This window comes from Petromyzon marinus, chromosome 55 (assembly GCF_048934315.1).
Source record: "Petromyzon marinus isolate PM22_M1 ecotype Great Lakes invasive population chromosome 55, UKy_Petmar_22M1.pri1.0, whole genome shotgun sequence".
In the NCBI taxonomy this organism is placed as follows: domain Eukaryota; kingdom Metazoa; phylum Chordata; class Hyperoartia; order Petromyzontiformes; family Petromyzontidae; genus Petromyzon; species Petromyzon marinus.
The window spans coordinates 1,728,242-1,752,838 of NC_133721.1; the positions used below are offsets into that span (position 1 = coordinate 1,728,242).

A 24,597-nucleotide genomic window follows, 5' to 3' on the forward strand; every position below is an offset into this window, starting at 1 on the left:
CGCTAGTTTCTCCCTCTGTGGAGTCTCCACCACTTTTCTTTCTTCTTGTTTCCCAGCTCCTCGTCTTGGTGCTCCTTCCCTCTGTCTCCTCCTCGTTCATTCTCCTCTTCATCTTTCTCCAGCTGCCGTGTGCAGCACATGAAGCTCCAAATTGCCCAACGCCAGAAACTGTTCTTTCTCTCTCCCTTAGAAGATGGGATGTGCTTAATCTCTTTCTTCTCTTCCTGAACACTCTCTGCCCTCCAAGGTTGCTCACATCTTCCTTCCTCATTCACCACTTCCTGCTTTTTATCGTCTTCAATCGTGTCGACCTCCTTCAGCTCTACCTCATTTGCCTCTAACTCAATAGCTCCTACTTCTTTTGCGTCTACCTCTATTGCCTCTACATCATTCGCCTCTACCAAAATCGCCTCACTCTCCTCCACCTCAATATCCCCTACCTTCACTTCTACCTCAATCACCTCTACGTCATTCGCCTCTAACTCATTCGGCTCTACCTCCATAACCACCTCCTGCTTGGCCTCCCCCTCAATCTCCTCTACCTCTTTTGCCACTTCCTGGATGGCATCTACTTCATATGCCTCAACCTCATTTGCCCCTTCCTGCTTTATTTCCTCCACCACGTTCTCAACTTTTGTTGCCATTTCCTGTTTGGCCTTTAGCTCATTCTTGTCTACCTCATTGATCAAGACCTGCATGGCCTTTTCTTCGATCGTGTCGACCTGAATTGCCTCGACCTGTTTCACCAATTCCTGCTTTGTATGTCTCGCAATCCCTTCTACGACATTGGCCACAACCTCTTTCACCACTTCCTGCTTGGCCACTGCATCTACCTCAATCACTGCTACCTCTACCTCACTCGCCACTTCCTTCTTGGGCCCTACATCATTCAACTCTCCCTCAATCTCGTTTTCCTTCATCTCTTCTACTTCGCGAAATTTCATCTCAGTCCTTCGTAGCTTCCTATTCCTACGTTTCCTCTGATCACCATCCTCTGCTTCTTTCTTTGTCTCCACAACATCATCAACTTTCTTAGCCACTTCCTGTTTGGCTATTCCCTCATTCCCATCTACCTCACTTGCCTCTACCTCTTTCCCTAAGTCCTCCTTGGCATCTCTCTCAATCCCTTCTACAACATTGGCCACTACCTCTTTCACAAATTCCTGTGTGGCCACTGCATCTACCTCAATCACCGCTACCTCTACCTCATTTGCCTCTACCTCACTCGCCACTTCCTTCTTGGGTTCTCCATCATTCCCCTCTCTCTCAATCTCGTTTTCCTTCATCTCTTCTACTTCCCGAACTTTCATCTCAATCCTTCGTAGCTTCCTATTCCTACGTTTCCTCTGAACACAATCCTCTCCCTCTTTCTTTGTCTCCACAATATTCTCAACTTTCTCCGCCACTTCCTGTTTGGCCATTCCCTCATTCCGATCGACCTCATTTGGCTCTACCTCTTCTGCTAATACCTGTTTTGCATCTCTCTCAATCCCCTCTATGACATTGGCTGCTATATCTTTCACCACTTCCTGCTTGGCCACTGCTTCTACCTCAATCACCGCTACCTCTGCCTCATTCGCTAATTCCTGCTTGTCATCTCCTTCTAATACCTCTACCTTATTCAACTCTACCTCATTCATCACATCCTCCAAAGCCACTGCCTCAATCATCTCTACCTCAATCGTCCCAACCTCCACCACTTCCTGCATGGGCTCTCCCTCACTCCCCTCTCTCTCAGCCACCTCTTCTTTCACTGTCTCCAGAACTTTCTTCTTGTTCTTGTGTTTATTCCTATTCCTACGTTTCCTCTGAACACCATCCTCTCCCTCTTTCTTTGTCTCCACAACATTATCAACTTTCTTAGCCACTTCCTGTTTGGCTATTCCCTTATTCCCATTTACCTCACTTGACTCTACCTCTTTCCCTAAGTTCTCCTTGGCATCTCTCTCAATCACTTCTACGACATTGGCCACTACCTCTTTCCCAAATTCCTGTGTAGCCACTGCATCTACCTCAATCACCGCTACCTCACTCGCCACTTCCTTCTTGGGCTCTCCATCATTCCCCTCTCCCTCAATCTCGTTTTCCTTCATCTCTTCTACTTCCCGCACTTTCGTCTCAGTCCTTCGTAGCTTCCTATTCCTACGTTTCCTCTGAACACCATCCTCTCCCTCTTTCTTTGTCTCCACAACATTATCAACTTTCTTAGCCACTTCCTGTTTGGCTATTCCCTCATTCCCATCTACCTCATTTGCTTCTACCTCTTTCCCTAAGTCCTCCTTGGCATCTCTCTCAATCCCTTCTATGACATTGGCCACTACCTCTTTCACAAATTCCTGTGTGGCTACTGCATCTACCTCAATCACCGCTACCTCTACCTCATTTGCCTCTACCTCACTCGCCACTTCCTTCTTGAGCTCTACATCATTCCGCTCTCTCTCAATCTCGTTTACCTTCATCTCTCCTACTTCCCGAACTTTCATCTCAATCCTTCGTAGCTTCCTATTCCTATGTTTCCTCTGAACACAATCCTCTCCCTCTTTCTTTGTTTCCAAAACATTCTCAACTTTCTCCGCCACTTCCTGTTTGGCCATTCCCTCATTCCCATCGACTTCATTTGGCTCTACCTCTTCTGCTAATACCTGTTTTGCATCTCTCTCAATCCCCTCTATGACATTGGCCGCTATATCTTTCACCACTTCCTGCTTGGCCACTGCTTCTACCTCAATCACCGCTACCTCTGCCTCATTCGCTAATTCCCGCTTGCCATCTCCTTCTAACACCTCTACCTTATTAAACTCTACCTCATTCATCACATCCTCCAAAGCCACTGCCTCAATCATCTCTACCTCAATCGTCCCAACCTCCACCACTTCCTGCATGGGCTCTCCCTCACTCCCCTCTCTCTCAGCCACCTCTTCTTTCAATGTCTCCAGAACTTTCTTCTTGTTCTTGTGTTTCTTCCTATTCCTACGTTTCCTCTGAACACCATCCTCTCCCTCTATCTTTGTCTCCACAACATTATCAACTTTCTTAGCCACTTCCTGTTTGGCTATTCCCTCATTCCCATTTACCTCACTTGCCTCTACCTCTTTCCCTAAGTTCTCCTTGGCATCTCTCTCAATCCTTTCTACGACATTGGCCACTACCTCTTTCACAAATTCCTGTGTGGCCACTGCATCTACCTCAATCACCGCTACCTCTACCTCACTCGCCACTTCCTTCTTGGGCTCTCCATCATTCCCCTCTCCCTCAATCTCGTTTTCCTTCATCTCTTCTACTTCCCGCACTTTCATATCAGTCCTTCGTAGCTTCCTATTCCTACGTTTCCTCTGAAGACCATCCTCTCCCTCTTTCTTTGTCTCCACAACATTATCAACTTTCTTAGCCAATTCCTGTTTGGCCATTCCCTCATTCCGATCGACCTCATTTGGCTCTACCTCTTCTGCTAATACCTGTTTTGCATCTCTCTCAATCCCCTCTATGACATTGGCTGATATATCTTTCACCACTTCCTGCTTGGCCACTGCTTCTACCTCAATCACCGCTACCTCTGCCTCATTCGCTAATTCCCGCTTGCCATCTCCTTCTAACACCTCTACCTTATTCAACTCTACCTCATTCATCACATCCTCCAAAGCCACTGCCTCAATCATCTCTACCTCAATCGTCCCAACCTCCACCACTTCCTGCATGGGCTCTCCCTCACTCCCCTCTCTCTCAGCCACCTCTTCTTTCACTGTCTCCAGAACTTTCTTCTTGTTCTTGTGTTTATTCCTATTCCTACGTTTCCTCTGAACACCATCCTCTCCCTCTTTCTTTGTCTCCACAACATTATCAACTTTCTTAGCCACTTCCTGTTTGGCTATTCCCTTATTCCCATTTACCTCACTTTCCTCTACCTCTTTCCCTAAGTTCTCCTTGGCATCTCTCTCAATCCTTTCTACGACATTGGCCACTACCTCTTTCACAAATTCCTGTGTGGCCACTGCATCTACCTCAATCACCACTACCTCTACCTCACTCGCCACTTCCTTCTTGGGCTCTCCATCATTCCCCTCTCCCTCAATCTCGTTTTCCTTCATCTCTTCTACTTCCCGCACTTTCATATCAGTCCTTCGTAGCTTCCTATTCCTACGTTTCCTCTGAAGACCATCCTCTCCCTCTTTCTTTGTCTCCACAACATTATCAACTTTCTTAGCCACTTCCTGTTTGGCCATTCCCTCATTCCGATCGACCGCATTTGGCTCTACCTCTTCTGCTAATACCTGTTTTGCATCTCTCTCAATCCCCTCTATGACATTGGCCGCTATATATTTCACCACTTCCTGCTTGGCCACTGCTTCTACCTCAATCACCGCTACCTCTGCCTCCTTCGCTAATTCCCGCTTGCCATCTCCTTCTAACACCTCTACCTTATTCAACTCTACCTCATTCATCACATCCTCCAAAGCCACTGCCTCAATCATCTCTACCTCAATCGTCCCAACCTCCACCACTTCCTGCATGGGCTCTCCCTCACTCCCCTCTCTCTCAGCCACCTCTTCTTTCACTGTCTCCTCCAGAACTTTCTTCTTGTTCTTATGTTTCTTCCTACTCCCACGTTTTTTCTTCATACCATTTCTCTCCCCCACTTTCTCCATCTCTTCGATCTCGTTCTCAACCTTGTTGCTATTCTGCATTGTCTGCTTCACATCCTCATTATTGGTGCTGACTTCTGCCTGCTGCTGCTCTTCTGCCTTTTGCTGCTGCTGCTGCTGGTGGTGGATGATGAAGCTCTTCAGCTCGGTGCTGTTCTGGAATTGCAGCAGCTCCCGCTGATATTTGGCCTGCTGCTGTGCACAATGATCCAGCAGGATCATCTCAAGCTCCAGAATCTGGCGCTTAGCTTCTAGTCTTGTGTCAACGAGGAACCTCTTTCGCTGCCTCTTCGAGCGACGGTCTGGGGAGTCACATGGGGAGGAGAGAGCAGCACCACAATTGATTCGTTAATGGGTATTTGAGTATTTCCTGTATGATAATAGGTTTTCCCGTTTTTACTGGCAACAAAACAGGTGTTAAGATGTTAAAACACCAAACTGAAACCTTTTACAAGGAATCATGTCTGCATTAACCATGATGCTTGTGGTCAGAATGCAAACAAAAAACATACTCTGATAATATATGCATTGTCCTTGAAACTGATTGGTCCACACCAGGGACAGCTTTCTTTTGAGCCTCGTCTCAAACGGTGTTAGACCAGAGGACGCCAAAAGGCGTATTTCCTGTATGTTATTTTGGTAAAGAAACTTGGCACCATTGACAGGAATCTAACTTAACTTGAGACCGATGTAACAATGATAACACTGTAGGGAGGTCTGGAGGTTGACTCATGTGCCGGAGACACCTCCTCCTCCAAATAACTTCATTAGGATTATGGGCTGGTTGGGGAGGCCATATTAAGTTTGCGAGGTCTGGAAACTCCAGGCCAAACATAGAAAAACTTCCGTTATCTCAGAAAAAGTAAGATGGATTTATGGGCAAGCTGTGGAGGTCTGGCTAAATTTAAAAGATGTCCATTGTTTCACAAGAGAGAACATGAATTGGATAAGAAATACACTATTAATTCTTATACACTGGTCCATTCATACAATTAGTATATTAGTGGGCTACGTTAGAAAAGATAAAGGGAGGAGAAGAGGAGGGTGCCCAAAGGGGCCAGAGAGCCAGGGGCAACCCTAATGTTTATGTTGGCTGGATAGCATGTGCTCCCGTGCATGTGAGGTTGCTCTCAACAGAAGTCATTCCTTGCACGAGAATGGCTGAAACGCTGAGTAACCACTCAGAGGTATAGTGGTTAAGCAGTGGAGACGGTATAGTGGTAAAACAGTGGAGATTTTAAAAGCAAAGTTTAAGATTTGCATTTGTCACTTTATATTGAGCCGATACATATGGCAAGTGAAATTAAGAAGACTTAAAGTGAGTTTTACAGAAAGAGAGGATACATGTGTGTCTCTTGGAGAAGGAAAGGCATTGCTCAAAACTGTGCTGCAAGGTCACGTGCCATGAATCATATGAGTTTAGAAAAAACGTCACTGTAAACCAACAAGCCTGTGAATAATTATCATGGTGAAGACACCTCTATACGTTGGATACTGAAGGAAATCCATCGTGCTACACATCGTCAAAGCCCGACAACACCTGACATTCGAGAAAGAAGTAGAATTGCATCGTTCTACACATCGTCAATACCCCACCACATCTGGAAAGTCACCAGCTGCATCAAGCACCTGACTGTTGTATTGTTCGAAAGACACTGTGTGTAACGACTTTACATCTGCCGGCACTGCGGGTTTCTAAACGCCTGCCATGTCACCTTCTCAACACTAGCGTCTGAGACCGTCTGATACAGACTGAAAGCTTATTTCCTTTGTTGCACTGTTTGTCTTTTCATGAATGTCATATTGTGCACTGGGTTATGCCTTATTAACCTAAATTCTGAATTTAGCTATTCATGTATTTCTATTACAGTATCACATATTCTTTGGACCAAGTGTCAATTGCCTATTTGATGACTGGTACTCTGATTCTTTTTTTTACAAATCAGGGACTTGTTTTAATTAAAATGTGTCTGTGTGTGTGGTTGAACGGTGTAACAAATCCATGCGTTACATGTGTAGTGTTGCAGCGCCGACCTGGTCAAGGCCTATGATACAATCAGTAGGCCAGGGCTCTGGATTGTTACTCGTATTTCCGGAGTCCCTAACCCTCTGCTCACAATCATTAAGGACCTTCACGATGGTGGGCAGGCCCGGATAAAGTTGCGTGCCCAGGAGTCAGAGCAATTTCCTGTTTACAGTGGGGTGCGACAGGGATCTACTCTGGCTGACACATTATTTAGCATCATTTTCGACCACATAGTTCGAGAAGTTTTTTTTTATGGCTGTACCGGTGGATTTTTTAATATTTGCTACAGATACAATGGGAGGCTGATTGATGCCTGGGTGAGGTCAAGGGATGGCTCCCTACTGGTCAACCATGTTATGTACACTGATCATTTGGAAGTTGATGCTCACACTGAAAGATAGTTGGAGGTTCTGCTGCTAAGCCTGGAGCGTGTGACAAAGAGGTGGTGCCTTACCATCAGCCCCACCAAAACTAAGCACCCGCCTGAGTATTTTGCGTAATTTAATACTCCGCCCCCTCAACTACTCTTGAGTGATGGGGTAATTGTAGAGAGAAGTTTACGTACCTGGATAGTGTGCTTATGCAAAAATTCTGGTTTGGCAGCAGAGGTCTCACTCCGAATCGGTCAAGTGGCATATTTTCATCAGCTTCGTAACACTTTGGGGTATCTACCTGGTCTGTCACTCGACACAAAACGCTGGGTCTTCTTGGCCAATGATAGAATAAATGAAAAATCTGAACCAGCTTTACACTTTCAGACTGGCCTGCCTACGATCCACCCTGGGTTTAACTAGGCTGGAATGTGTGAACAGCTCACAGTGAGCTCCACTGGTGGGCAGGGCTGCATTGCCTGGGTCATGTAGCCTGCTTGCTCAGCCACCGCATCCCCAAGCAGCCTCTGTTTTTCCAGATAGAGGGGGCTAAATGGGCGTGGCACGGCCTGGAGAAGAGATGGACTGATGCAGTACAGGAGGATACGGAACTAAGTGGACTTGCCAAAGACTGGTACCACTGGTGTCAAGATCTGCCTCTATGGAGGAAGCTCGTGAAGGATGCTTATGGGAAGTTGGTGGCAGTTGCCCTCAAGCAAAAAAGGAGGGTGAGAGGAGCGACGCTCACAACAACAGACGGTGCACTGGATGACTAAAACGCAGCAAGTTGGCACAGTAGGATGCAAAAGTGGTGCGTCTGCCAGTCATCTCAGTCAGTCAACCCATCGCACTGGGGTCTGTCTCCTGATCTCCTGTCGGCAAGCCTTCGACACTTCAAGTGGCCTCGGAGTGCACCAGGCCTGGCACAAGCGCCATGGTGACGTCTCTGTCACTTAGTGGCGAATGAGGGCTGTTGTTGTTATCTGAGTCGGTTAGGGGCCTCCCCTAGGTCCACTCAGCCTCAAATAAGTATCTGATACGGTGTGTAAACATCGCCACTTGGGAGACAAAGACGGACAAGTGTGGTGCTGGCAACCCACCCCTTGTGTGCGGTGCCGGCCGTCATAGGTGCTCACTAACAGCACTTGCTCCTACAGTGTTTCAAGGCTATACACAAGATTTCTGTCTTTGTTTGTGTCTATGTGCAGTGTCTGTATAAGTGGTTGGGAGCAGTTGTGTCTGTGGGGATCGACCTGAGTTCGATTCCCATTCACAACCATCAGTGACTAATAAATAAAACCGGTCGTGTGCGTCCCCTACATCTACTCAAACTTAAAATAGTACCTCGTGCAACATATAAACATCAAATGTGGGGAGACAAAGGCATCCGGATGCGGTGCTGACCACCCACCCCATCATAGGTGCTAACTCGCTAACAGCACTTGACTCAATAGTCTGTTAAGGCTATACGGGGATCTGTCTTTGTATACAGGTGCATGTGTCTGTGTGTATGTCTGTGTGTGGAATTACAGTACTCACTTCCCGTCGGCTTACTCATCTCTCCACCCTGCAACAAAATCACAGCAGCGCACGTGAGACTCTAATCATATCACAGCTTACAACCACCACCACCATCATCATTACCGTCCTCATCATTAAACATTTCGAACAGACACACATTCACATATAGATGTTCTCTCAGATTAATGTTATCCTGATACAGCGCGCGTGTGGATGTACTCACGGAAGACATCGCCTTGAAGGCAGAACGAGAAGTCACGGATGGTCACGTTTTGTCAATAGATTTCGTTAACTGTGTTAATGAAGTGTTCAACCTCACGGATGTTTGTCAATGAGGTTTACCAAGTAATTTAACCGCGTTATCGATGTTCACTGACAACGTTGTTGAAGTGTGCTCCCGAATGCGATCTTTAAGCACACAGAGCGCGCGTCCACCTCCGTCTGTAACGATCGACCGTTGCTAAGGAAGTGACGTCACTTGTTAAGGTAACGAACCCCGGAAACCACGTGGTCCACTGTATCCTCCAGGCCTGATTAGTTACACGACTGTCAAATTTTTACTTTAAACTTTCGTAACTTGCAGGAATTCATAATTTTTGGTTCTTTCGGTAAAGTCACGTAGATAGAAAATAACATTTTAAGTTAAGGCAAAAAACCCACGAGGTTTCGGTGGCAACACAAGCGGTCTTCATCACGTGTTGCGATCGAAACGTCGTGGGTTTTTTGCTTTTATTTTAATTTATTTTTATTTTATTGTTGTTATTTTCTATCTACGTGACTTTACCTGAAAGAACCAAGAATATAGTAAGGATTGTACCCTGGTCGCCACGGATGAAGAGGCCGAGCGGGCTCGGTTCAACTGTTGCCAGGTACCTCCACCACTCAGCTCGCAGCACACACACACACAGTGTCCACTATGTAAAAATCAGGCTAAACTAAACCTTTCTAGAAGTTACTAAAATAATGCTATAAAAACAATGCAACAGTGATCATAAGACATGTGATTGAAAGTTAACAATAGCGACATATATAACATATATTACTAAACCTAGCATCCTTCGCTAGCTGCTTGAGTCAATCCATAATAGCAGGAGTAACAATTATGTATGTTGATTAACTGCGAATAACCCAATCAATAACAGATATCCATTGTAATTTACATCAATACATTACCCCCCCCCCCGTCTTCGTATCGGATCTGCTTACAAGCGACGACGTCACATTTATCCCCCGTCTACGTCTATTAAAGACCGAAACAGGGGAAGGATTTCACCACAACTCTGGCTGTCACCTGACGAGGCGGGTTGTTGTTGTAGTTACAGGCGAAACGTCACGGTACTTGAATTGTAAATGTTGTGGGTTTACTCTCCAACACACCGATGTGCTGAAACAGTCACTAATTGGCATGTTTTGTTTACGTGACAAACTTGACTAAGATTTACGCGATCTAACCCAAACAAACAAAAACACCCTCTAATAAGTAAATATTTGTATTAATTCCACGAATGGACCTTGGCCTGGGACTGTGCGGATTGAGAAGTTATGGATGCAGCTTCTGTTTGTCCTGCCATCAGAATGACCAACAAATAAATAAATAATACACACGGATTGGTGACTACAGTACTAGACCCCCAGTGCTTTTATATTTAAAAGTGTATGTGCTTTGTGGTTGCTTTATTGCGCATGTTGTTCATAGTGTGTAACACTTGTTTGAACGCAGGTGATGGGGTTGTCCATGTTGGGTGTCATTACAGGCAAAAACAAGCAGCAGTACGAAGACCAGGACGCCGTGGCCGACCATGAGGACGGAAATTGGCCTCGCCCGGTCACAACGTACGACAGCAGTACAGGTTTCCCTCCACACATGCACACACCTACGAGTTTCCCACTACAGAGACGAAGATCCCCCATATAGCCTTAACAGACTGTTGTGGCAAGTGCTGTTCGCAAGCACCAATGAAGGTCGGCATGGTATACCAGGGGGTAGGTGGCCAACACCACACCCGGCCGCCTTTGTCTCCCAAGTGGTGACGTATACACACACCGCTCCAGGTATTCATTTGAGATTGAATCGACCCAGGACCAGTTCAGATAAATAATCGTTATTGGTGTTGGCCATGAGCGGGACTCCAACTCGCATGTTTGCGGGGTTCGGAGCGTAGCGTACTATCACTGCGTCACTGCTACCCTCACATAACGCACACAGAAACAACACACAGGGACCCACACGCACGGACACACAGGGGCCTGCTCAACATTGAAATGTGCAGCCCTTGTGTGGCGGCCTGCATTGAATTGGGCGTTCATCTCGTCACCCATACAAAAGGTCTCGACACAATCAATGGCAGTCCCCCTTGCCCTGCCTGGCACGCACATCGGGCCAGTCACCCCACGCACAGCGCACACAACATGCGCGTCGCGTATGCCAAATCAAGAGTTGTCCCCGAGTGTCCGACAAATTGGACCGACTATCCCGGGTCCCGCGCTTCGGGGGAGGCCCCACGTGTAGACATCAGTGTCACATGTAATGCTTCCGGTTTAGTTTGAAGGCATCGGGGGGGGGCCCACGCACCCCCTATGGACGGCCCTGGTCAAAGCACACGGCAGCGCGGAGCACGCGCGTCACGCGCACGGGCCACGTGCGTCACGGGTACGTGACATCTACAAGGCAAGCACCTGCATCGCGTGGTCATCACTTGTAAGGCATGCCCTTTGTGCATGGGACGTGCGTAGTGTGTGCAACACGTGGCACATGTATGTCACACATGCGCATCGCAATGTGATGTCATGTGTACGTGGACATTTGAATCGCATGTAGCTGTCTGGTGGGCAGGACGGATCTACGCGTGGGCAAGTAAGGGGGTGGCTGAGTAAGACTGATACGGAGACACGTCAAGCCACACACTCACCACACACTCACCGGCACACTCACACACACCACATTCACCGCACACTCACTTACCGGCACACTCGCACACTGGCACTCACTGCACACTCACACACCGCACACTCACCACGCACTCACTTACCGGCACACTGGCTGCACACTCACACACCGCTCTCACCACGCACTCACTTACCGGCACACTGACTGCACATTGACACACACTCACCGCACATTCACCGCACACTCACCACGCACTCACTTACCGGCACACTGACTGCACTTTCACACACACCGAACACTCACCACGCACTCACTTACCGGCACTCTGACTGCACATTCACCCACACTCACCGCACACTCACCGCACACTCACCACGCACTCACTTACCGGCACTCTGACTGCACATTCACACACCCTCACTGCACACTCACCACGCACTCACTTACCGGCACACTGACTGCACTTTCACACACACCGCACTCACACCGCATTCACACACACTCACACACACACCGCACTCATTCACTCACACACACTCACTCACACACACTCACACACATTTACACACACTCACCGCACACTCACACACACTCACTTACACACACCGCACACCGTCACACTCACCGGCACACTCGTGTGCAAGAACACTAGTGAGCTTCCACAAAATGTTCTGCACATTAGTGAGGCCACACACCAAAGAGCACACACCAGCAGGTTTACACATCAGTGAGCTTACACACTAGTGTGCACACACACAGTCGTAAGCTTACAGATTAGATAGCTTACACACCAGCTCACCAGTGAGGTGAGCTACACACTGGTGAGTTAACACACCCACCTGTTTGCGTGCGCAAAGCTCTTAACCCTAAAACTAATATATCCCAAATGTCATGGCTAAAGTTATTTTACATACGCACGTGCATACACGCATGCGTATATGAAGGCATGCATGCACACATACGTGCACACAAACACACATGCACGCACATGTTTAAACATATACAATTCCATGGCGTTGGACTTGAGACTCCCAGAAGTGGAATCAGGACTCCTGAGTGTGCGATATAGCTTAGTGGGCCTTACTTGGTAAAATTGAAATAATTAATTTAGTTTCAGGATGTAGGGTTCTGAAGATATTTCATCTTTCAGTCCTTTCTGACCGTTTGAGTGTGGGTGAGTGAGTGACAACTACTTATGCATTTTTTTTATTACAAATACAAGCATTTCCAGCTATTGACATGAAATGTATTAACTCTGGAAGATGATGGTGATACAGGTGGTGGGTAGCGGTAGTGTAGCGTTTAGCACGCTGCGCTATGAACCCGGCGACCCGAGTTAAATTCTCGCTCATGCCCAATGCAGGTAACGACTCTCTGAACCGGTCATGGGCCTCCCCTAGGTCGACTCAGCCTCAAATGAGTACCTGGTGTGGTGTAAACATCACTACTGGGGAGACAAAGGCGGCCGGGCGTGGCGTTGGCCACCCACCCCTCTTGTGCCATGCTGGCCTTCACAGGTACTCGCTAACAGCACTTGCCCCAACAGTCTATTCGGGCTATAAGGGGGTCTTTGCTTTGGTGGTGATGATACAGATGGTGATTGATTATACAGATGGTTGGGATGATGATAATGATACATTTGGTGATGATGGTGGTGATGATGGGACTGTAAGAGTGGTCCTTGAAGATATTTACTGTGTAATATTAAGACACACTAATCTAAAATGTAATCATTAAAGCACAATATATAACATTTGTAATTTCTGTTGAAAGCATGTGCTTATAATGGTCACATGTATTTGTACGTGGTTGTGCATGAATGCACGTGTTTTTTATTTTCTGTATTAGGTGCTTGACGACAGCACTTGGCCCAACATTCTATATTGGTTGTACAGCAAATCTTTGTGTTTTGATTTGCGAATGTTCCATTCACGAAATTTAGTGAAAACGAAATTGACAAATTAAGGATACTTTTCGACTTACGAAATAGAATTTCAGCGGAAACAATATATCACATGGCACGTGCCATGAGATCATCAAGCAAGAAGCTGTCATCCATCCACGACAGTGTCACGGTATCCCCATAGTGCAAAAGTAACGCCTCGTCACCTCTCCAGTCACTCCAACATGCAGATCTTTTGGTGAGTTCCTTGAAGATGTTAATTATTTTTGTCTTAAATTGATTGTTATTCAACCGTTATAATATTTGTTCTTAATTATTTTTTGTATTGTGAAATATTGGTGTATATTTTGGGTGTAGGAGCATAGCAGAAATGACTGTCTGAAACACATCGCAAGTTTTTCGTATTCAATTAATGGGAAAGGCCATTCCGATTTACGATATTTTGTTTTGCGTGCGTTTTCAGAAGAACGCATCCCTTTCGTAAATAGAGGCATACATGTACAGGAATCCATTTCCAACCGCGAATTTACCAACCACGAGATTTTAGTAAACACGGATTGACTACTGGACACCTGTTTACTAAACACGAGCATCTCGCTTTGAGTATTCGCGAGTTGCGCCGAGTCGTGAAATCAAAACAACACGATGTACCTTATGGGGGGGGGGGGGGGTTCTTGTATTTGTTCTTGTATTTGTACGAGCTGTTGTTTGTTTATGTTACCGATGTTTACGGGGAGCGTTAGTGCAGCGGGTTAGCGAGGTGTACTATGAAGCCATAAATCCTGGCATAATTCCTGCTCATGGCCAACACCAGTGGCAATTATCTGAACCATTCCTGGACCTACCCTCGGCCTCAAATGAGTACTTGGTGCATTGTGAAAACATCAGCACTGGCAGAGACAAACCCCATATGCTGTGCTGGCCTGCATAAGTGCTCATAACGGCACTTACCCAACAGTCTGTTACATGGGGGGATCTTAGTCTTGGCGTGTATGTGAGAGTTTGTGGACTTTGCATGTTCTTCCCCTGTTGTAATCTCAGCTCGTTACCTGTATCAAAGACATCTGGGAGCCAGAAATCTTTCTGATTGAGAGGGGGTCACATACTTATTTCCCTCATTAAAATGCAAATCAATTTAATAACATTTTTGACATGCGTTTTTCTGGATTTTTTTGTTGTTATTCTGTCTCTCACTGTTCAAATAAACCTACCATTAAAATTATAGACTGATCATTTCTTTGTCAGTGGGAAAACGTACAAAATCAGCAGGGGATCGAATTCTTTTTTCCCTCATTGTATGTGAGGAGTCTGTGGGTCGCAACAGCACGTACGGCTGGAAGTAGGACATTCCAGACTAAGAGGGTTCATAATGGCCTTGTCAACGAGACTGAACCAGCCAGCACAACTCACTGCCAATAACACATCACGTAATTCACCCTTAAGCAATTGTTCAATCAATTAATTGAATCACTACAATTAAAATCAAAGAATATCCCAGAACAAACACTTCGCACTCTCCTCCGTCAGCCACCTGCATCCACAATAGAAACGCATCAGTCCAGCAGTGGATAAAACCTGGTGTGGGAGGTATGGGGGGGGGCGGCTTACACTTGCGGTGGACAGCAGGGGGGTGGCTGCATGCAGTAGCCATCGCAGATCAAGCGGTAGAACTTGTCATCGACTGCCATGCGCCAGGGTAAGGGGCCTCTCCTACACCCACACACATCACACACCGAGCGGCACACACGTCACACCAAGGAGCACGCACATCACACACCGAGCAGGTTGCACAGGGCTCCTTTATCAAGACAAACGTGGAGCAGATTACAACTACAACTCTACGCCTGTCACAATGCCCCCCTCTCCCCCCCCCCCCCCCAGTTTATGGGGGGGCGCGGGCCTCACTCCCCCCTTCGCGTCAGCCCCTACTAATAAATGGTCCGGTTGCATTGTGAATGCACCACTCGAATGACGTGCAGTCCCGTGGCGCACTGTAACGGGCTCGTGATTTACTCAATAAAATTCAACGTAAAAAAATAAAAACGATCCCAAGACATTATTTAAAATAAAGTATGGCCATCGTGTGTCAGCATCACAGGCGAAAATTGGCATGTAAAAATAAACTTCACTGCGACTCACTCAATTGGGATTGCTCGCAGCAAACAGCACTTGACCTGCTTACAGGTTAGGTGCTGAATAACCGTGTGTCACACAGAGAACAGTTGCCACTGAGGGTGCCCTTTTCAAATGCTTGAGATGTGATTATCGCGTGTAAATGTGCACACTAAAATAACGAAAAAATTCTAAGCGAACTATTATCGTTTCAGGTGGCAGGGTGGTGCAGCGGTGATCTTTGACCCTGGCAACAAGAAGGGCCTTGGTTAATTATCCGACTGGCACTTTGCGGAGTTTTCTATGTTCTCCCCTTTGTTCTCTATGGGTTATCCAGTTTGCTCACATAGCTAGAAAACACACAATCACAATGTAACTGGGTATTGGCCAAGCATCCCAATGCTAAAGTTACCTGTAAATTACTTCATTGGGATGACACTCGGCAGCAGAGCCGGATGATGGCATTGCTGGGGCCCTATGCCATTGTTAAGCTTAAGAGGCCCCTTCTATGAATGCCTGTATATTTTTGTCAGCAGAATGAAAATAACTGCTTTGGAGAGTCTTTTTTTCTCACCGATCTTAATTTTTTTAAACAATTATGTTAAAACTCGAAACATCGTGTCCATTTCTTGTTTCGTATTTAGAGACCCCCCCCTCTCTTAATGCGAGGCCCTAAGCTGTAAGTGTAGCCGGTGTGAGCTCGCCTGTGATGAATCACACGTATAATTGTGCACTCTTATTTTCTATGGGTGGCCAGGAGAATTTATTATTATTTAAGTGAATGCAATGGTGATCAGGGGATTGGATCCAGAGCCCCACGTACACAGTAGAGTACAAGGGAACGCCCACAATACAGATTTGAGCTGACCTCCGGATTGAGAAATTGACTGGCGGTGTTGTGACGTACAAGGTGTTTCTGATCGCTATTGCGACCGTCCTGTCCGACGGGAGGAGAGAGGACAGGGTGGACCGGCTGCATGAGCTTACTCTCCGGCACTGCACAGCACAACATCGCCTCCCTACTGCAAAAATACTCGGCAGGACCCTCCTGAAAATAAAAGTCTTCGGAATCAGTGAGGCCTGTCCTTGGGAGGACAGGCGTAGTCTTGGTTGTCACAAGCGAACATTTGTTTCTCCACATTAATTTGTATCCCCGGGTTACCATCAGGGCTGGGCGCTGCAAGCTTAGCTTCTGAGATCTGATGAGACTGGTAGCCGTTTTGTAAAAGGTAATTTCGGCATCTGGAGCCCAAGCATGCAACAACTCTATGCAACTTCTTGGTTCTTTTGGTAAAGTCACGTAGAATGGAAATAAAATAATAAAAATAAAACATAATAAAAAATTAAATTCTCACGACGTTTCGGCCACAACACAAGTAGCCTTCTTCAGGTGAAGGAACAGAACTCTAGGATGACAGCGCTTCAATAACTGCTGCTAAGATTCGCAGCGTCTTTTAAGCTAGGTGGGAGAGGTAAAGCGCCTTGACAAAGGAGTTTACATATCAAACAGGATAATTTAGCATTGAAATAGCTGTGTTAAAGTGTTGGATCAGCAGGGTGTTAAAGTCAGAAATTAGCATGTAACTGGGAGATTAGCATGATGTTAATGTGAGCGATTAGCATGCGACTGGTCACGGAAATAGCTATGTTAAGTCAAAGTTTCCATCTCAACAGAGGCGTTTAGTATATGGACGCTAAAGGACTGCAACTACCCAACTATTAAACAATTAACCGATGTGAAAAAAACTAAGTATAAACAACATCAATATAATAAATGTACTCAATATGTTCTTCAATACGTTGAGCTATAAACATAAAGTAACTGAGTATACACTACACTATATAATGAATACCATATAGTAAACGAATTAATAAAACTAAAATATAAACTACATCAATGTTCATATTCTTAGTTTTTTCGGTAAAGTCACGTTGAAGAGAAACAACAAAATAACAAAATATATATAAAACAATAAAAAATTCTCACGACGTTTCGACCATAACTCAAACGGTCATCATCAGGTGTGTCGGTTTGCATAAATTTATTTTGAAAACGGCATATTTATTTATATATATATAAAAATAACGTTTGCGTCACGCGCAACGATGGCAGTTTGCCAGGACTAGTCCATCTATTTTTTGAAAAAAGGAGGGGGGAGACGAAATTTGTTTTTATGTATGCTGTCTGAAAGGCACTGTAAGCGTGAACAATCAATCAAGAACTGAAATGATTTATCAAATCTTTCCAATGATTGCTAAGATAGAATCCATCTTCTCGGTTGAAATTGTCTCTGTGTTTGTATATGTGGATAGCCTCATGAACGAATCTCTCATGGAAGCCAGATGGCTTACAAAGAACCTCCGTCTTGGAAAAGTCAATGGCATGTGAGCCTACTGAATTAGAACAATGATCTGCTACGGCCGAGGTGTTGGTCCTACCGTGTTTAAGGTCTGCTTTATGTTCACGAATGCGGTCCGAGATATGGCGTTTGGTTTCTCCAATGTAACTACTACCACAGAGGCAACTTAGTTTGTAGACACCAGGGTATTGTATGTCCGGAATCACATCTTTTACAGACGGAACCAGATCACGGATTTTATGTAATGTGTTGAAACGGACCTGGATCTTGTGTTTATTCAAGATTTTGGAGATCTTTTTTGTGATCCCAGCAATGTAGGGTAAAGTGATGGTTTTGAAAGGCTCCTCAAGAGGGTTCTTCTTCATGGTTTGAGTGATAGCTTTGCGGATTGTATAGTCGGAGTAACCATTAGCCCTAAGAGCTTGGTGTACGTGCTTGAGTTCACTGCTTATGTGTTCCTGGTCGGATATGCATTGGGCTCTATGATACAGAGTCTTGATGAGAGAATTCTTCTGTGATGGATGGTGGTGGGAATCCGGTTTCAGATAAGCATCCGTATGGGTAGCTTTCCTGTAGACAGAGTGGCTCATTGAACCATCAGGTCTCTTTTTAATTAGGACATCCAAAAAAGGTATCTTGCCATCTATTTCGACTTCCATGGTAAATCTGATGGCTGGGTGTATGGAATTGATGTGGTCGAAGAATTTGTCTAGAGCAGGCCGGCCATGTGGCCAGATGACAAAAGTGTCATCCACGTACCTCTTCCATAAGGTTGGGCGCAGAGTGGCAGTCTGGATGGCGTCAGTCTCAAATTTCTCCATGAAAATGTTAGCTATAACTGGAGAAAGGGGGGAGCCCATTGGGGTGCCCTCAGTTTGTTTGTAGAAAGTTCCATTCCAAGTGAAGTATGTATTGGTTAAACAGTGTCTCACCAGGGGGGGTACCTCAGTGTTTAGTCCTTGATGAACCAAGTCTTCAATGATTGCAATGGTGTCAGGTACAGGAACCTTGGTGAATAAGGAAACTACATCAAAACTGACAAGCAGGTCGTCTGGGGACAGGGAAATACCCTTGATTGTTGATACCAGGTGAGTAGAATTTTGTACCGCAGAGGTGGTCTTTCCAGTGAAAGGACGCAGGATTTCAGACAAAAAACGAGCTAGTTTGTAGGTGGGGGAGCTGATAGTAGAGACTATGGGACGAAGAGGTGTATCAACTTTATGTATTTTTGGTAAGCCGTATAATCTTGGTGGCCTGGCAGCAGAAGGTTTCAACGAAAACTGTTTAGATTGATCAATTAATGCGGTTGAATCAGAAATTATTTTGTTGGTTTGTGTGACGAGGCTGTTGGTGGGATCTCTTTTTATTTTTGTATAACTACCATCGTCGAGTAATTCTTTAATTTTGTTGTTGTATTCTATTTTATCCATGATAACAGTAGCATTGCCTTTGTCAGCTGAGAGAACTACAATATCATTCCTCTTTTTTAATTTATATAATTCAAAACGCTCATCTTTGCTGAGGTTGCTAGCTGGCATCTTAGCGTTTTTGAGGGTTGCAGCGATTTCAGATCTTGCTACGTCTGCAGCGATGTGACCCAGGCCCCTGAGAGCAACGTCTACTTGGGCAATTATATCATTAACTGGTATGTGTTTAGGTGTGACTGCAAAGTTTAGACCTTTAGCTAAAACGGATTTCAGACCATCGGAAATAGAACTGTTACTGCGATTAATTACGACTTTATTAACGTCTAACTTTTTGGTGTGTGGGTCCGGTCTTTTGTTGAAGAGGAGGTTAAATTTGGAAATCAGGTTTTCCTTACATTTGGTCGACATAGTAGCAGCTGAAGAGGCAGTCATATTGTCTACATGTTCCCAATCCGATGTGGACATTATTGCCGTCAATGATAAGTGTGATTTGTAGAGTGTCTTGTCTAACTGATCTAGTTCTGTGCGTATAAGTCTGATTTTTTCTGAGATAAGAGCTAAGCTAGTTTTGAAAAGAATTCGTTTCGCATTAGAAGAAGTTACAGTAGCAGAGGTGAGTGTAAATGCGATTGGTATTACCCCAGAGTCGCGGCATCTCTTCAGGAAGGTGAGAGACTCGATCAGCTGAGCTTTCTTATCCCGGAGTTTGTTGAAAGATCTTAAAGTTATGTGAAAACCCTCCCCGTAGAGGCGATTAAATTTTGATTTAAAGCTTTCGTGACTGCAGTAATTCATATTCTTAGTTTTTTCGGTAAAGTCACGTTGAAGAGAAACAACAAAATAACAAAATATATATAAAACAATAAAAAATTCTCACGACGTTTCGACCATAACTCAAACGGTCATCATCAGGTGTGTCGGTTTGCATAAATTTATTTTGAAAACGGCATATTTATTTATATATATAAAAATAACGTTTGCGTCACGCGCAACGATGGCAGTTTGCCAGGACTAGTCCATCTATTTTTTGAAAAAAGGAGGGGGGAGACGAAATTTGTTTTTATGTATGCTGTCTGAAAGGCACTGTAAGCGTGAACAATCAATCAAGAACTGAAATGATTTATCAAATCTTTCCAATGATTGCTAAGATAGAATCCATCTTCTCGGTTGAAATTGTCTCTGTGTTTGTATATGTGGATAGCCTCATGAACGAATCTCTCATGGAAGCCAGATGGCTTACAAAGAACCTCCGTCTTGGAAAAGTCAATGGCATGTGAGCCTACTGAATTAGAACAATGATCTGCTACGGCCGAGGTGTTGGTCCTACCGTGTTTAAGGTCTGCTTTATGTTCACGAATGCGGTCCGAGATATGGCGTTTGGTTTCTCCAATGTAACTACTACCACAGAGGCAACTTAGTTTGTAGACACCAGGGTATTGTATGTCCGGAATCACATCTTTTACAGACGGAACCAGATCACGGATTTTATGTAATGTGTTGAAACGGACCTGGATCTTGTGTTTATTCAAGATTTTGGAGATCTTTTTTGTGATCCCAGCAATGTAGGGTAAAGTGATGGTTTTGAAAGGCTCCTCAAGAGGGTTCTTCTTCATGGTTTGAGTGATAGCTTTGCGGATTGTATAGTCGGAGTAACCATTAGCCCTAAGAGCTTGGTGTACGTGCTTGAGTTCACTGCTTATGTGTTCCTGGTCGGATATGCATTGGGCTCTATGATACAGAGTCTTGATGAGAGAATTTTTCTGTGATGGATGGTGGTGGGAATCCGGTTTCAGATAAGCATCCGTATGGGTAGCTTTCCTGTAGACAGAGTGGCTCATTGAACCATCAGGTCTCTTTTTAATTAGGACATCCAAAAAAGGTATCTTGCCATCTATTTCGACTTCCATGGTAAATCTGATGGCTGGGTGTATGGAATTGATGTGGTCGAAGAATTTGTCTAGAGCAGGCCGGCCATGTGGCCAGATGACAAAAGTGTCATCCACGTACCTCTTCCATAAGGTTGGGCGCAGAGTGGCAGTCTGGATGGCGTCAGTCTCAAATTTCTCCATGAAAATGTTAGCTATAACTGGAGAAAGGGGGGAGCCCATTGGGGTGCCCTCAGTTTGTTTGTAGAAAGTTCCATTCCAAGTGAAGTATGTATTGGTTAAACAGTGTCTCACCAGGGGGGGTACCTCAGTGTTTAGTCCTTGATGAACCAAGTCTTCAATGATTGCAATGGTGTCAGGTACAGGAACCTTGGTGAATAAGGAAACTACATCAAAACTGACAAGCAGGTCGTCTGGGGACAGGGAAATACCCTTGATTGTTGATACCAGGTGAGTAGAATTTTGTACCGCAGAGGTGGTCTTTCCAGTGAAAGGACGCAGGATTTCAGACAAAAAACGAGCTAGTTTGTAGGTGGGGGAGCTGATAGTAGAGACTATGGGACGAAGAGGTGTATCAACTTTATGTATTTTTGGTAAGCCGTATAATCTTGGTGGCCTGGCAGCAGAAGGTTTCAACGAAAACTGTTTAGATTGATCAATTAATGCGGTTGAATCAGAAATTATTTTGTTGGTTTGTGTGACGAGGCTGTTGGTGGGATCTCTTTTTATTTTTGTATAACTACCATCGTCGAGTAATTCTTTAATTTTGTTGTTGTATTCTATTTTATCCATGATAACAGTAGCATTGCCTTTGTCAGCTGAGAGAACTACAATATCATTCCTCTTTTTTAATTTATATAATTCAAAACGCTCATCTTTGCTGAGGTTGCTAGCTGGCATCTTAGCGTTTTTGAGGGTTGCAGCGATTTCAGATCTTGCTACGTCTGCAGCGATGTGACCCAGGCCCCTGAGAGCAACGTCTACTTGGGCAATTATATCATTAACTGGTATGTGTTTAGGTGTGACTGCAAAGTTTAGACCTTTAGCTAAAACGGATTTCAGACCATCGGAAATAGAACTGTTACTGCGATTAATTACGACTTTATTAACGTCTAACTTTTTGGTGTGTGGGTCCGGTCTTTTGTTGAAGAGGAGGTTAAATTTGGAAATCAGGTTTTCCTTACATTTGGTCGACATAGTAGCAGCTGAAGAGGCAGTCATATTGTCTACATGTTCCAAATCCGATGTGGACATTATTGCCGTCAATGATAAGTGTGATTTGTAGAGTGTCTTGTCTAACTGATCTAGTTCTGTGCGTATAAGTCTGATTTTTTCTGAGATAAGAGCTAAGCTAGTTTTGAAAAGAATTCGTTTCGCATTAGAAGAAGTTACAGTAGCAGAGGTGAGTGTAAATGCGATTGGTATTACCCCAGAGTCGCGGCATCTCTTCAGGAAGGTGAGAGACTCGATCAGCTGAGCTTTCTTATCCCGGAGTTTGTTGAAAGATCTTAAAGTTATGTGAAAACCCTCCCCGTAGAGGCGATTAAATTTTGATTTAAAGCTTTCGTGACTGCAGTAATTCATATTCTTAGTTTTTTCGGTAAAGTCAAATTTAATCGCCTCTACGGGGAGGGTTTTCACATAACTTTAAGATCTTTCAACAAACTCCGGGATAAGAAAGCTCAGCTGATCGAGTCTCTCACCTTCCTGAAGAGATGCCGCGACTCTGGGGTAATACCAATCGCATTTACACTCACCTCTGCTACTGTAACTTCTTCTAATGCGAAACGAATTCTTTTCAAAACTAGCTTAGCTCTTATCTCAGAAAAAATCAGACTTATACGCACAGAACTAGATCAGTTAGACAAGACACTCTACAAATCACACTTATCATTGACGGCAATAATGTCCACATCGGATTGGGAACATGTAGACAATATGACTGCCTCTTCAGCTGCTACTATGTCGACCAAATGTAAGGAAAACCTGATTTCCAAATTTAACCTCCTCTTCAACAAAAGACCGGACCCACACACCAAAAAGTTAGACGTTAATAAAGTCGTAATTAATCGCAGTAACAGTTCTATTTCCGATGGTCTGAAATCCGTTTTAGCTAAAGGTCTAAACTTTGCAGTCACACCTAAACACATACCAGTTAATGATATAATTGCCCAAGTAGACGTTGCTCTCAGGGGCCTGGGTCACATCGCTGCAGACGTAGCAAGATCTGAAATCGCTGCAACCCTCAAAAACGCTAAGATGCCAGCTAGCAACCTCAGCAAAGATGAGCGTTTTGAATTATATAAATTAAAAAAGAGGAATGATATTGTAGTTCTCTCAGCTGACAAAGGCAATGCTACTGTTATCATGGATAAAATAGAATACAACAACAAAATTAAAGAATTACTCGACGATGGTAGTTATACAAAAATAAAAAGATATCCCACCAACAGCCTCGTCACACAAACCAACAAAATAATTTCTGATTCAACCGCATTAATTGATCAATCTAAACAGTTTTCGTTGAAACCTTCTGCTGCCAGGCCACCAAGATTATACGGCTTACCAAAAATACATAAAGTTGATACACCTCTTCGTCCCATAGTCTCTACTATCAGCTCCCCCACCTACAAACTAGCTCGTTTTTTGTCTGAAATCCTGCGTCCTTTCACTGGAAAGACCACCTCTGCGGTACAAAATTCTACTCACCTGGTATCAACAATCAAGGGTATTTCCCTGTCCCCAGACGACCTGCTTGTCAGTTTTGATGTAGTTTCCTTATTCACCAAGGTTCCTGTACCTGACACCATTGCAATCATTGAAGACTTGGTTCATCAAGGACTAAACACTGAGGTACCCCCCCTGGTGAGACACTGTTTAACCAATACATACTTCACTTGGAATGGAACTTTCTACAAACAAACTGAGGGCACCCCAATGGGCTCCCCCCTTTCTCCAGTTATAGCTAACATTTTCATGGAGAAATTTGAGACTGACGCCATCCAGACTGCCACTCTGCGCCCAACCTTATGGAAGAGGTACGTGGATGACACTTTTGTCATCTGGCCACATGGCCGGCCTGCTCTAGACAAATTCTTCGACCACATCAATTCCATACACCCAGCCATCAGATTTACCATGGAAGTCGAAATAGATGGCAAGATACCTTTTTTGGATGTCCTAATTAAAAAGAGACCTGATGGTTCAATGAGCCACTCTGTCTACAGGAAAGCTACCCATACGGATGCTTATCTGAAACCGGATTCCCACCACCATCCATCACAGAAGAATTCTCTCATCAAGACTCTGTATCATAGAGCCCAATGCATATCCGACCAGGAACACATAAGCAGTGAACTCAAGCACGTACACCAAGCTCTTAGGGCTAATGGTTACTCCGACTATACAATCCGCAAAGCTATCACTCAAACCATGAAGAAGAACCCTCTTGAGGAGCCTTTCAA

General features: G+C 44.8%; 1 protein-coding gene across 1 annotated transcript in view; it reads left to right on the forward strand.

The window, feature by feature from the left end:
* LOC142905588 (exosome complex exonuclease RRP44-like) overlaps positions 1-13,730 on the forward strand; it is a 171,051-nt gene extending 157,321 nt beyond the window's left edge. Inside the window, exon 7 of the mRNA XM_076052214.1 lies at positions 13,706-13,730. Coding sequence (XP_075908329.1) covers positions 13,706-13,730 — 25 coding nt within the window. The remainder of the gene's footprint in view (positions 1-13,705) is intronic.
* The last annotated feature ends 10,867 nt before the right edge of the window (positions 13,731-24,597 follow it).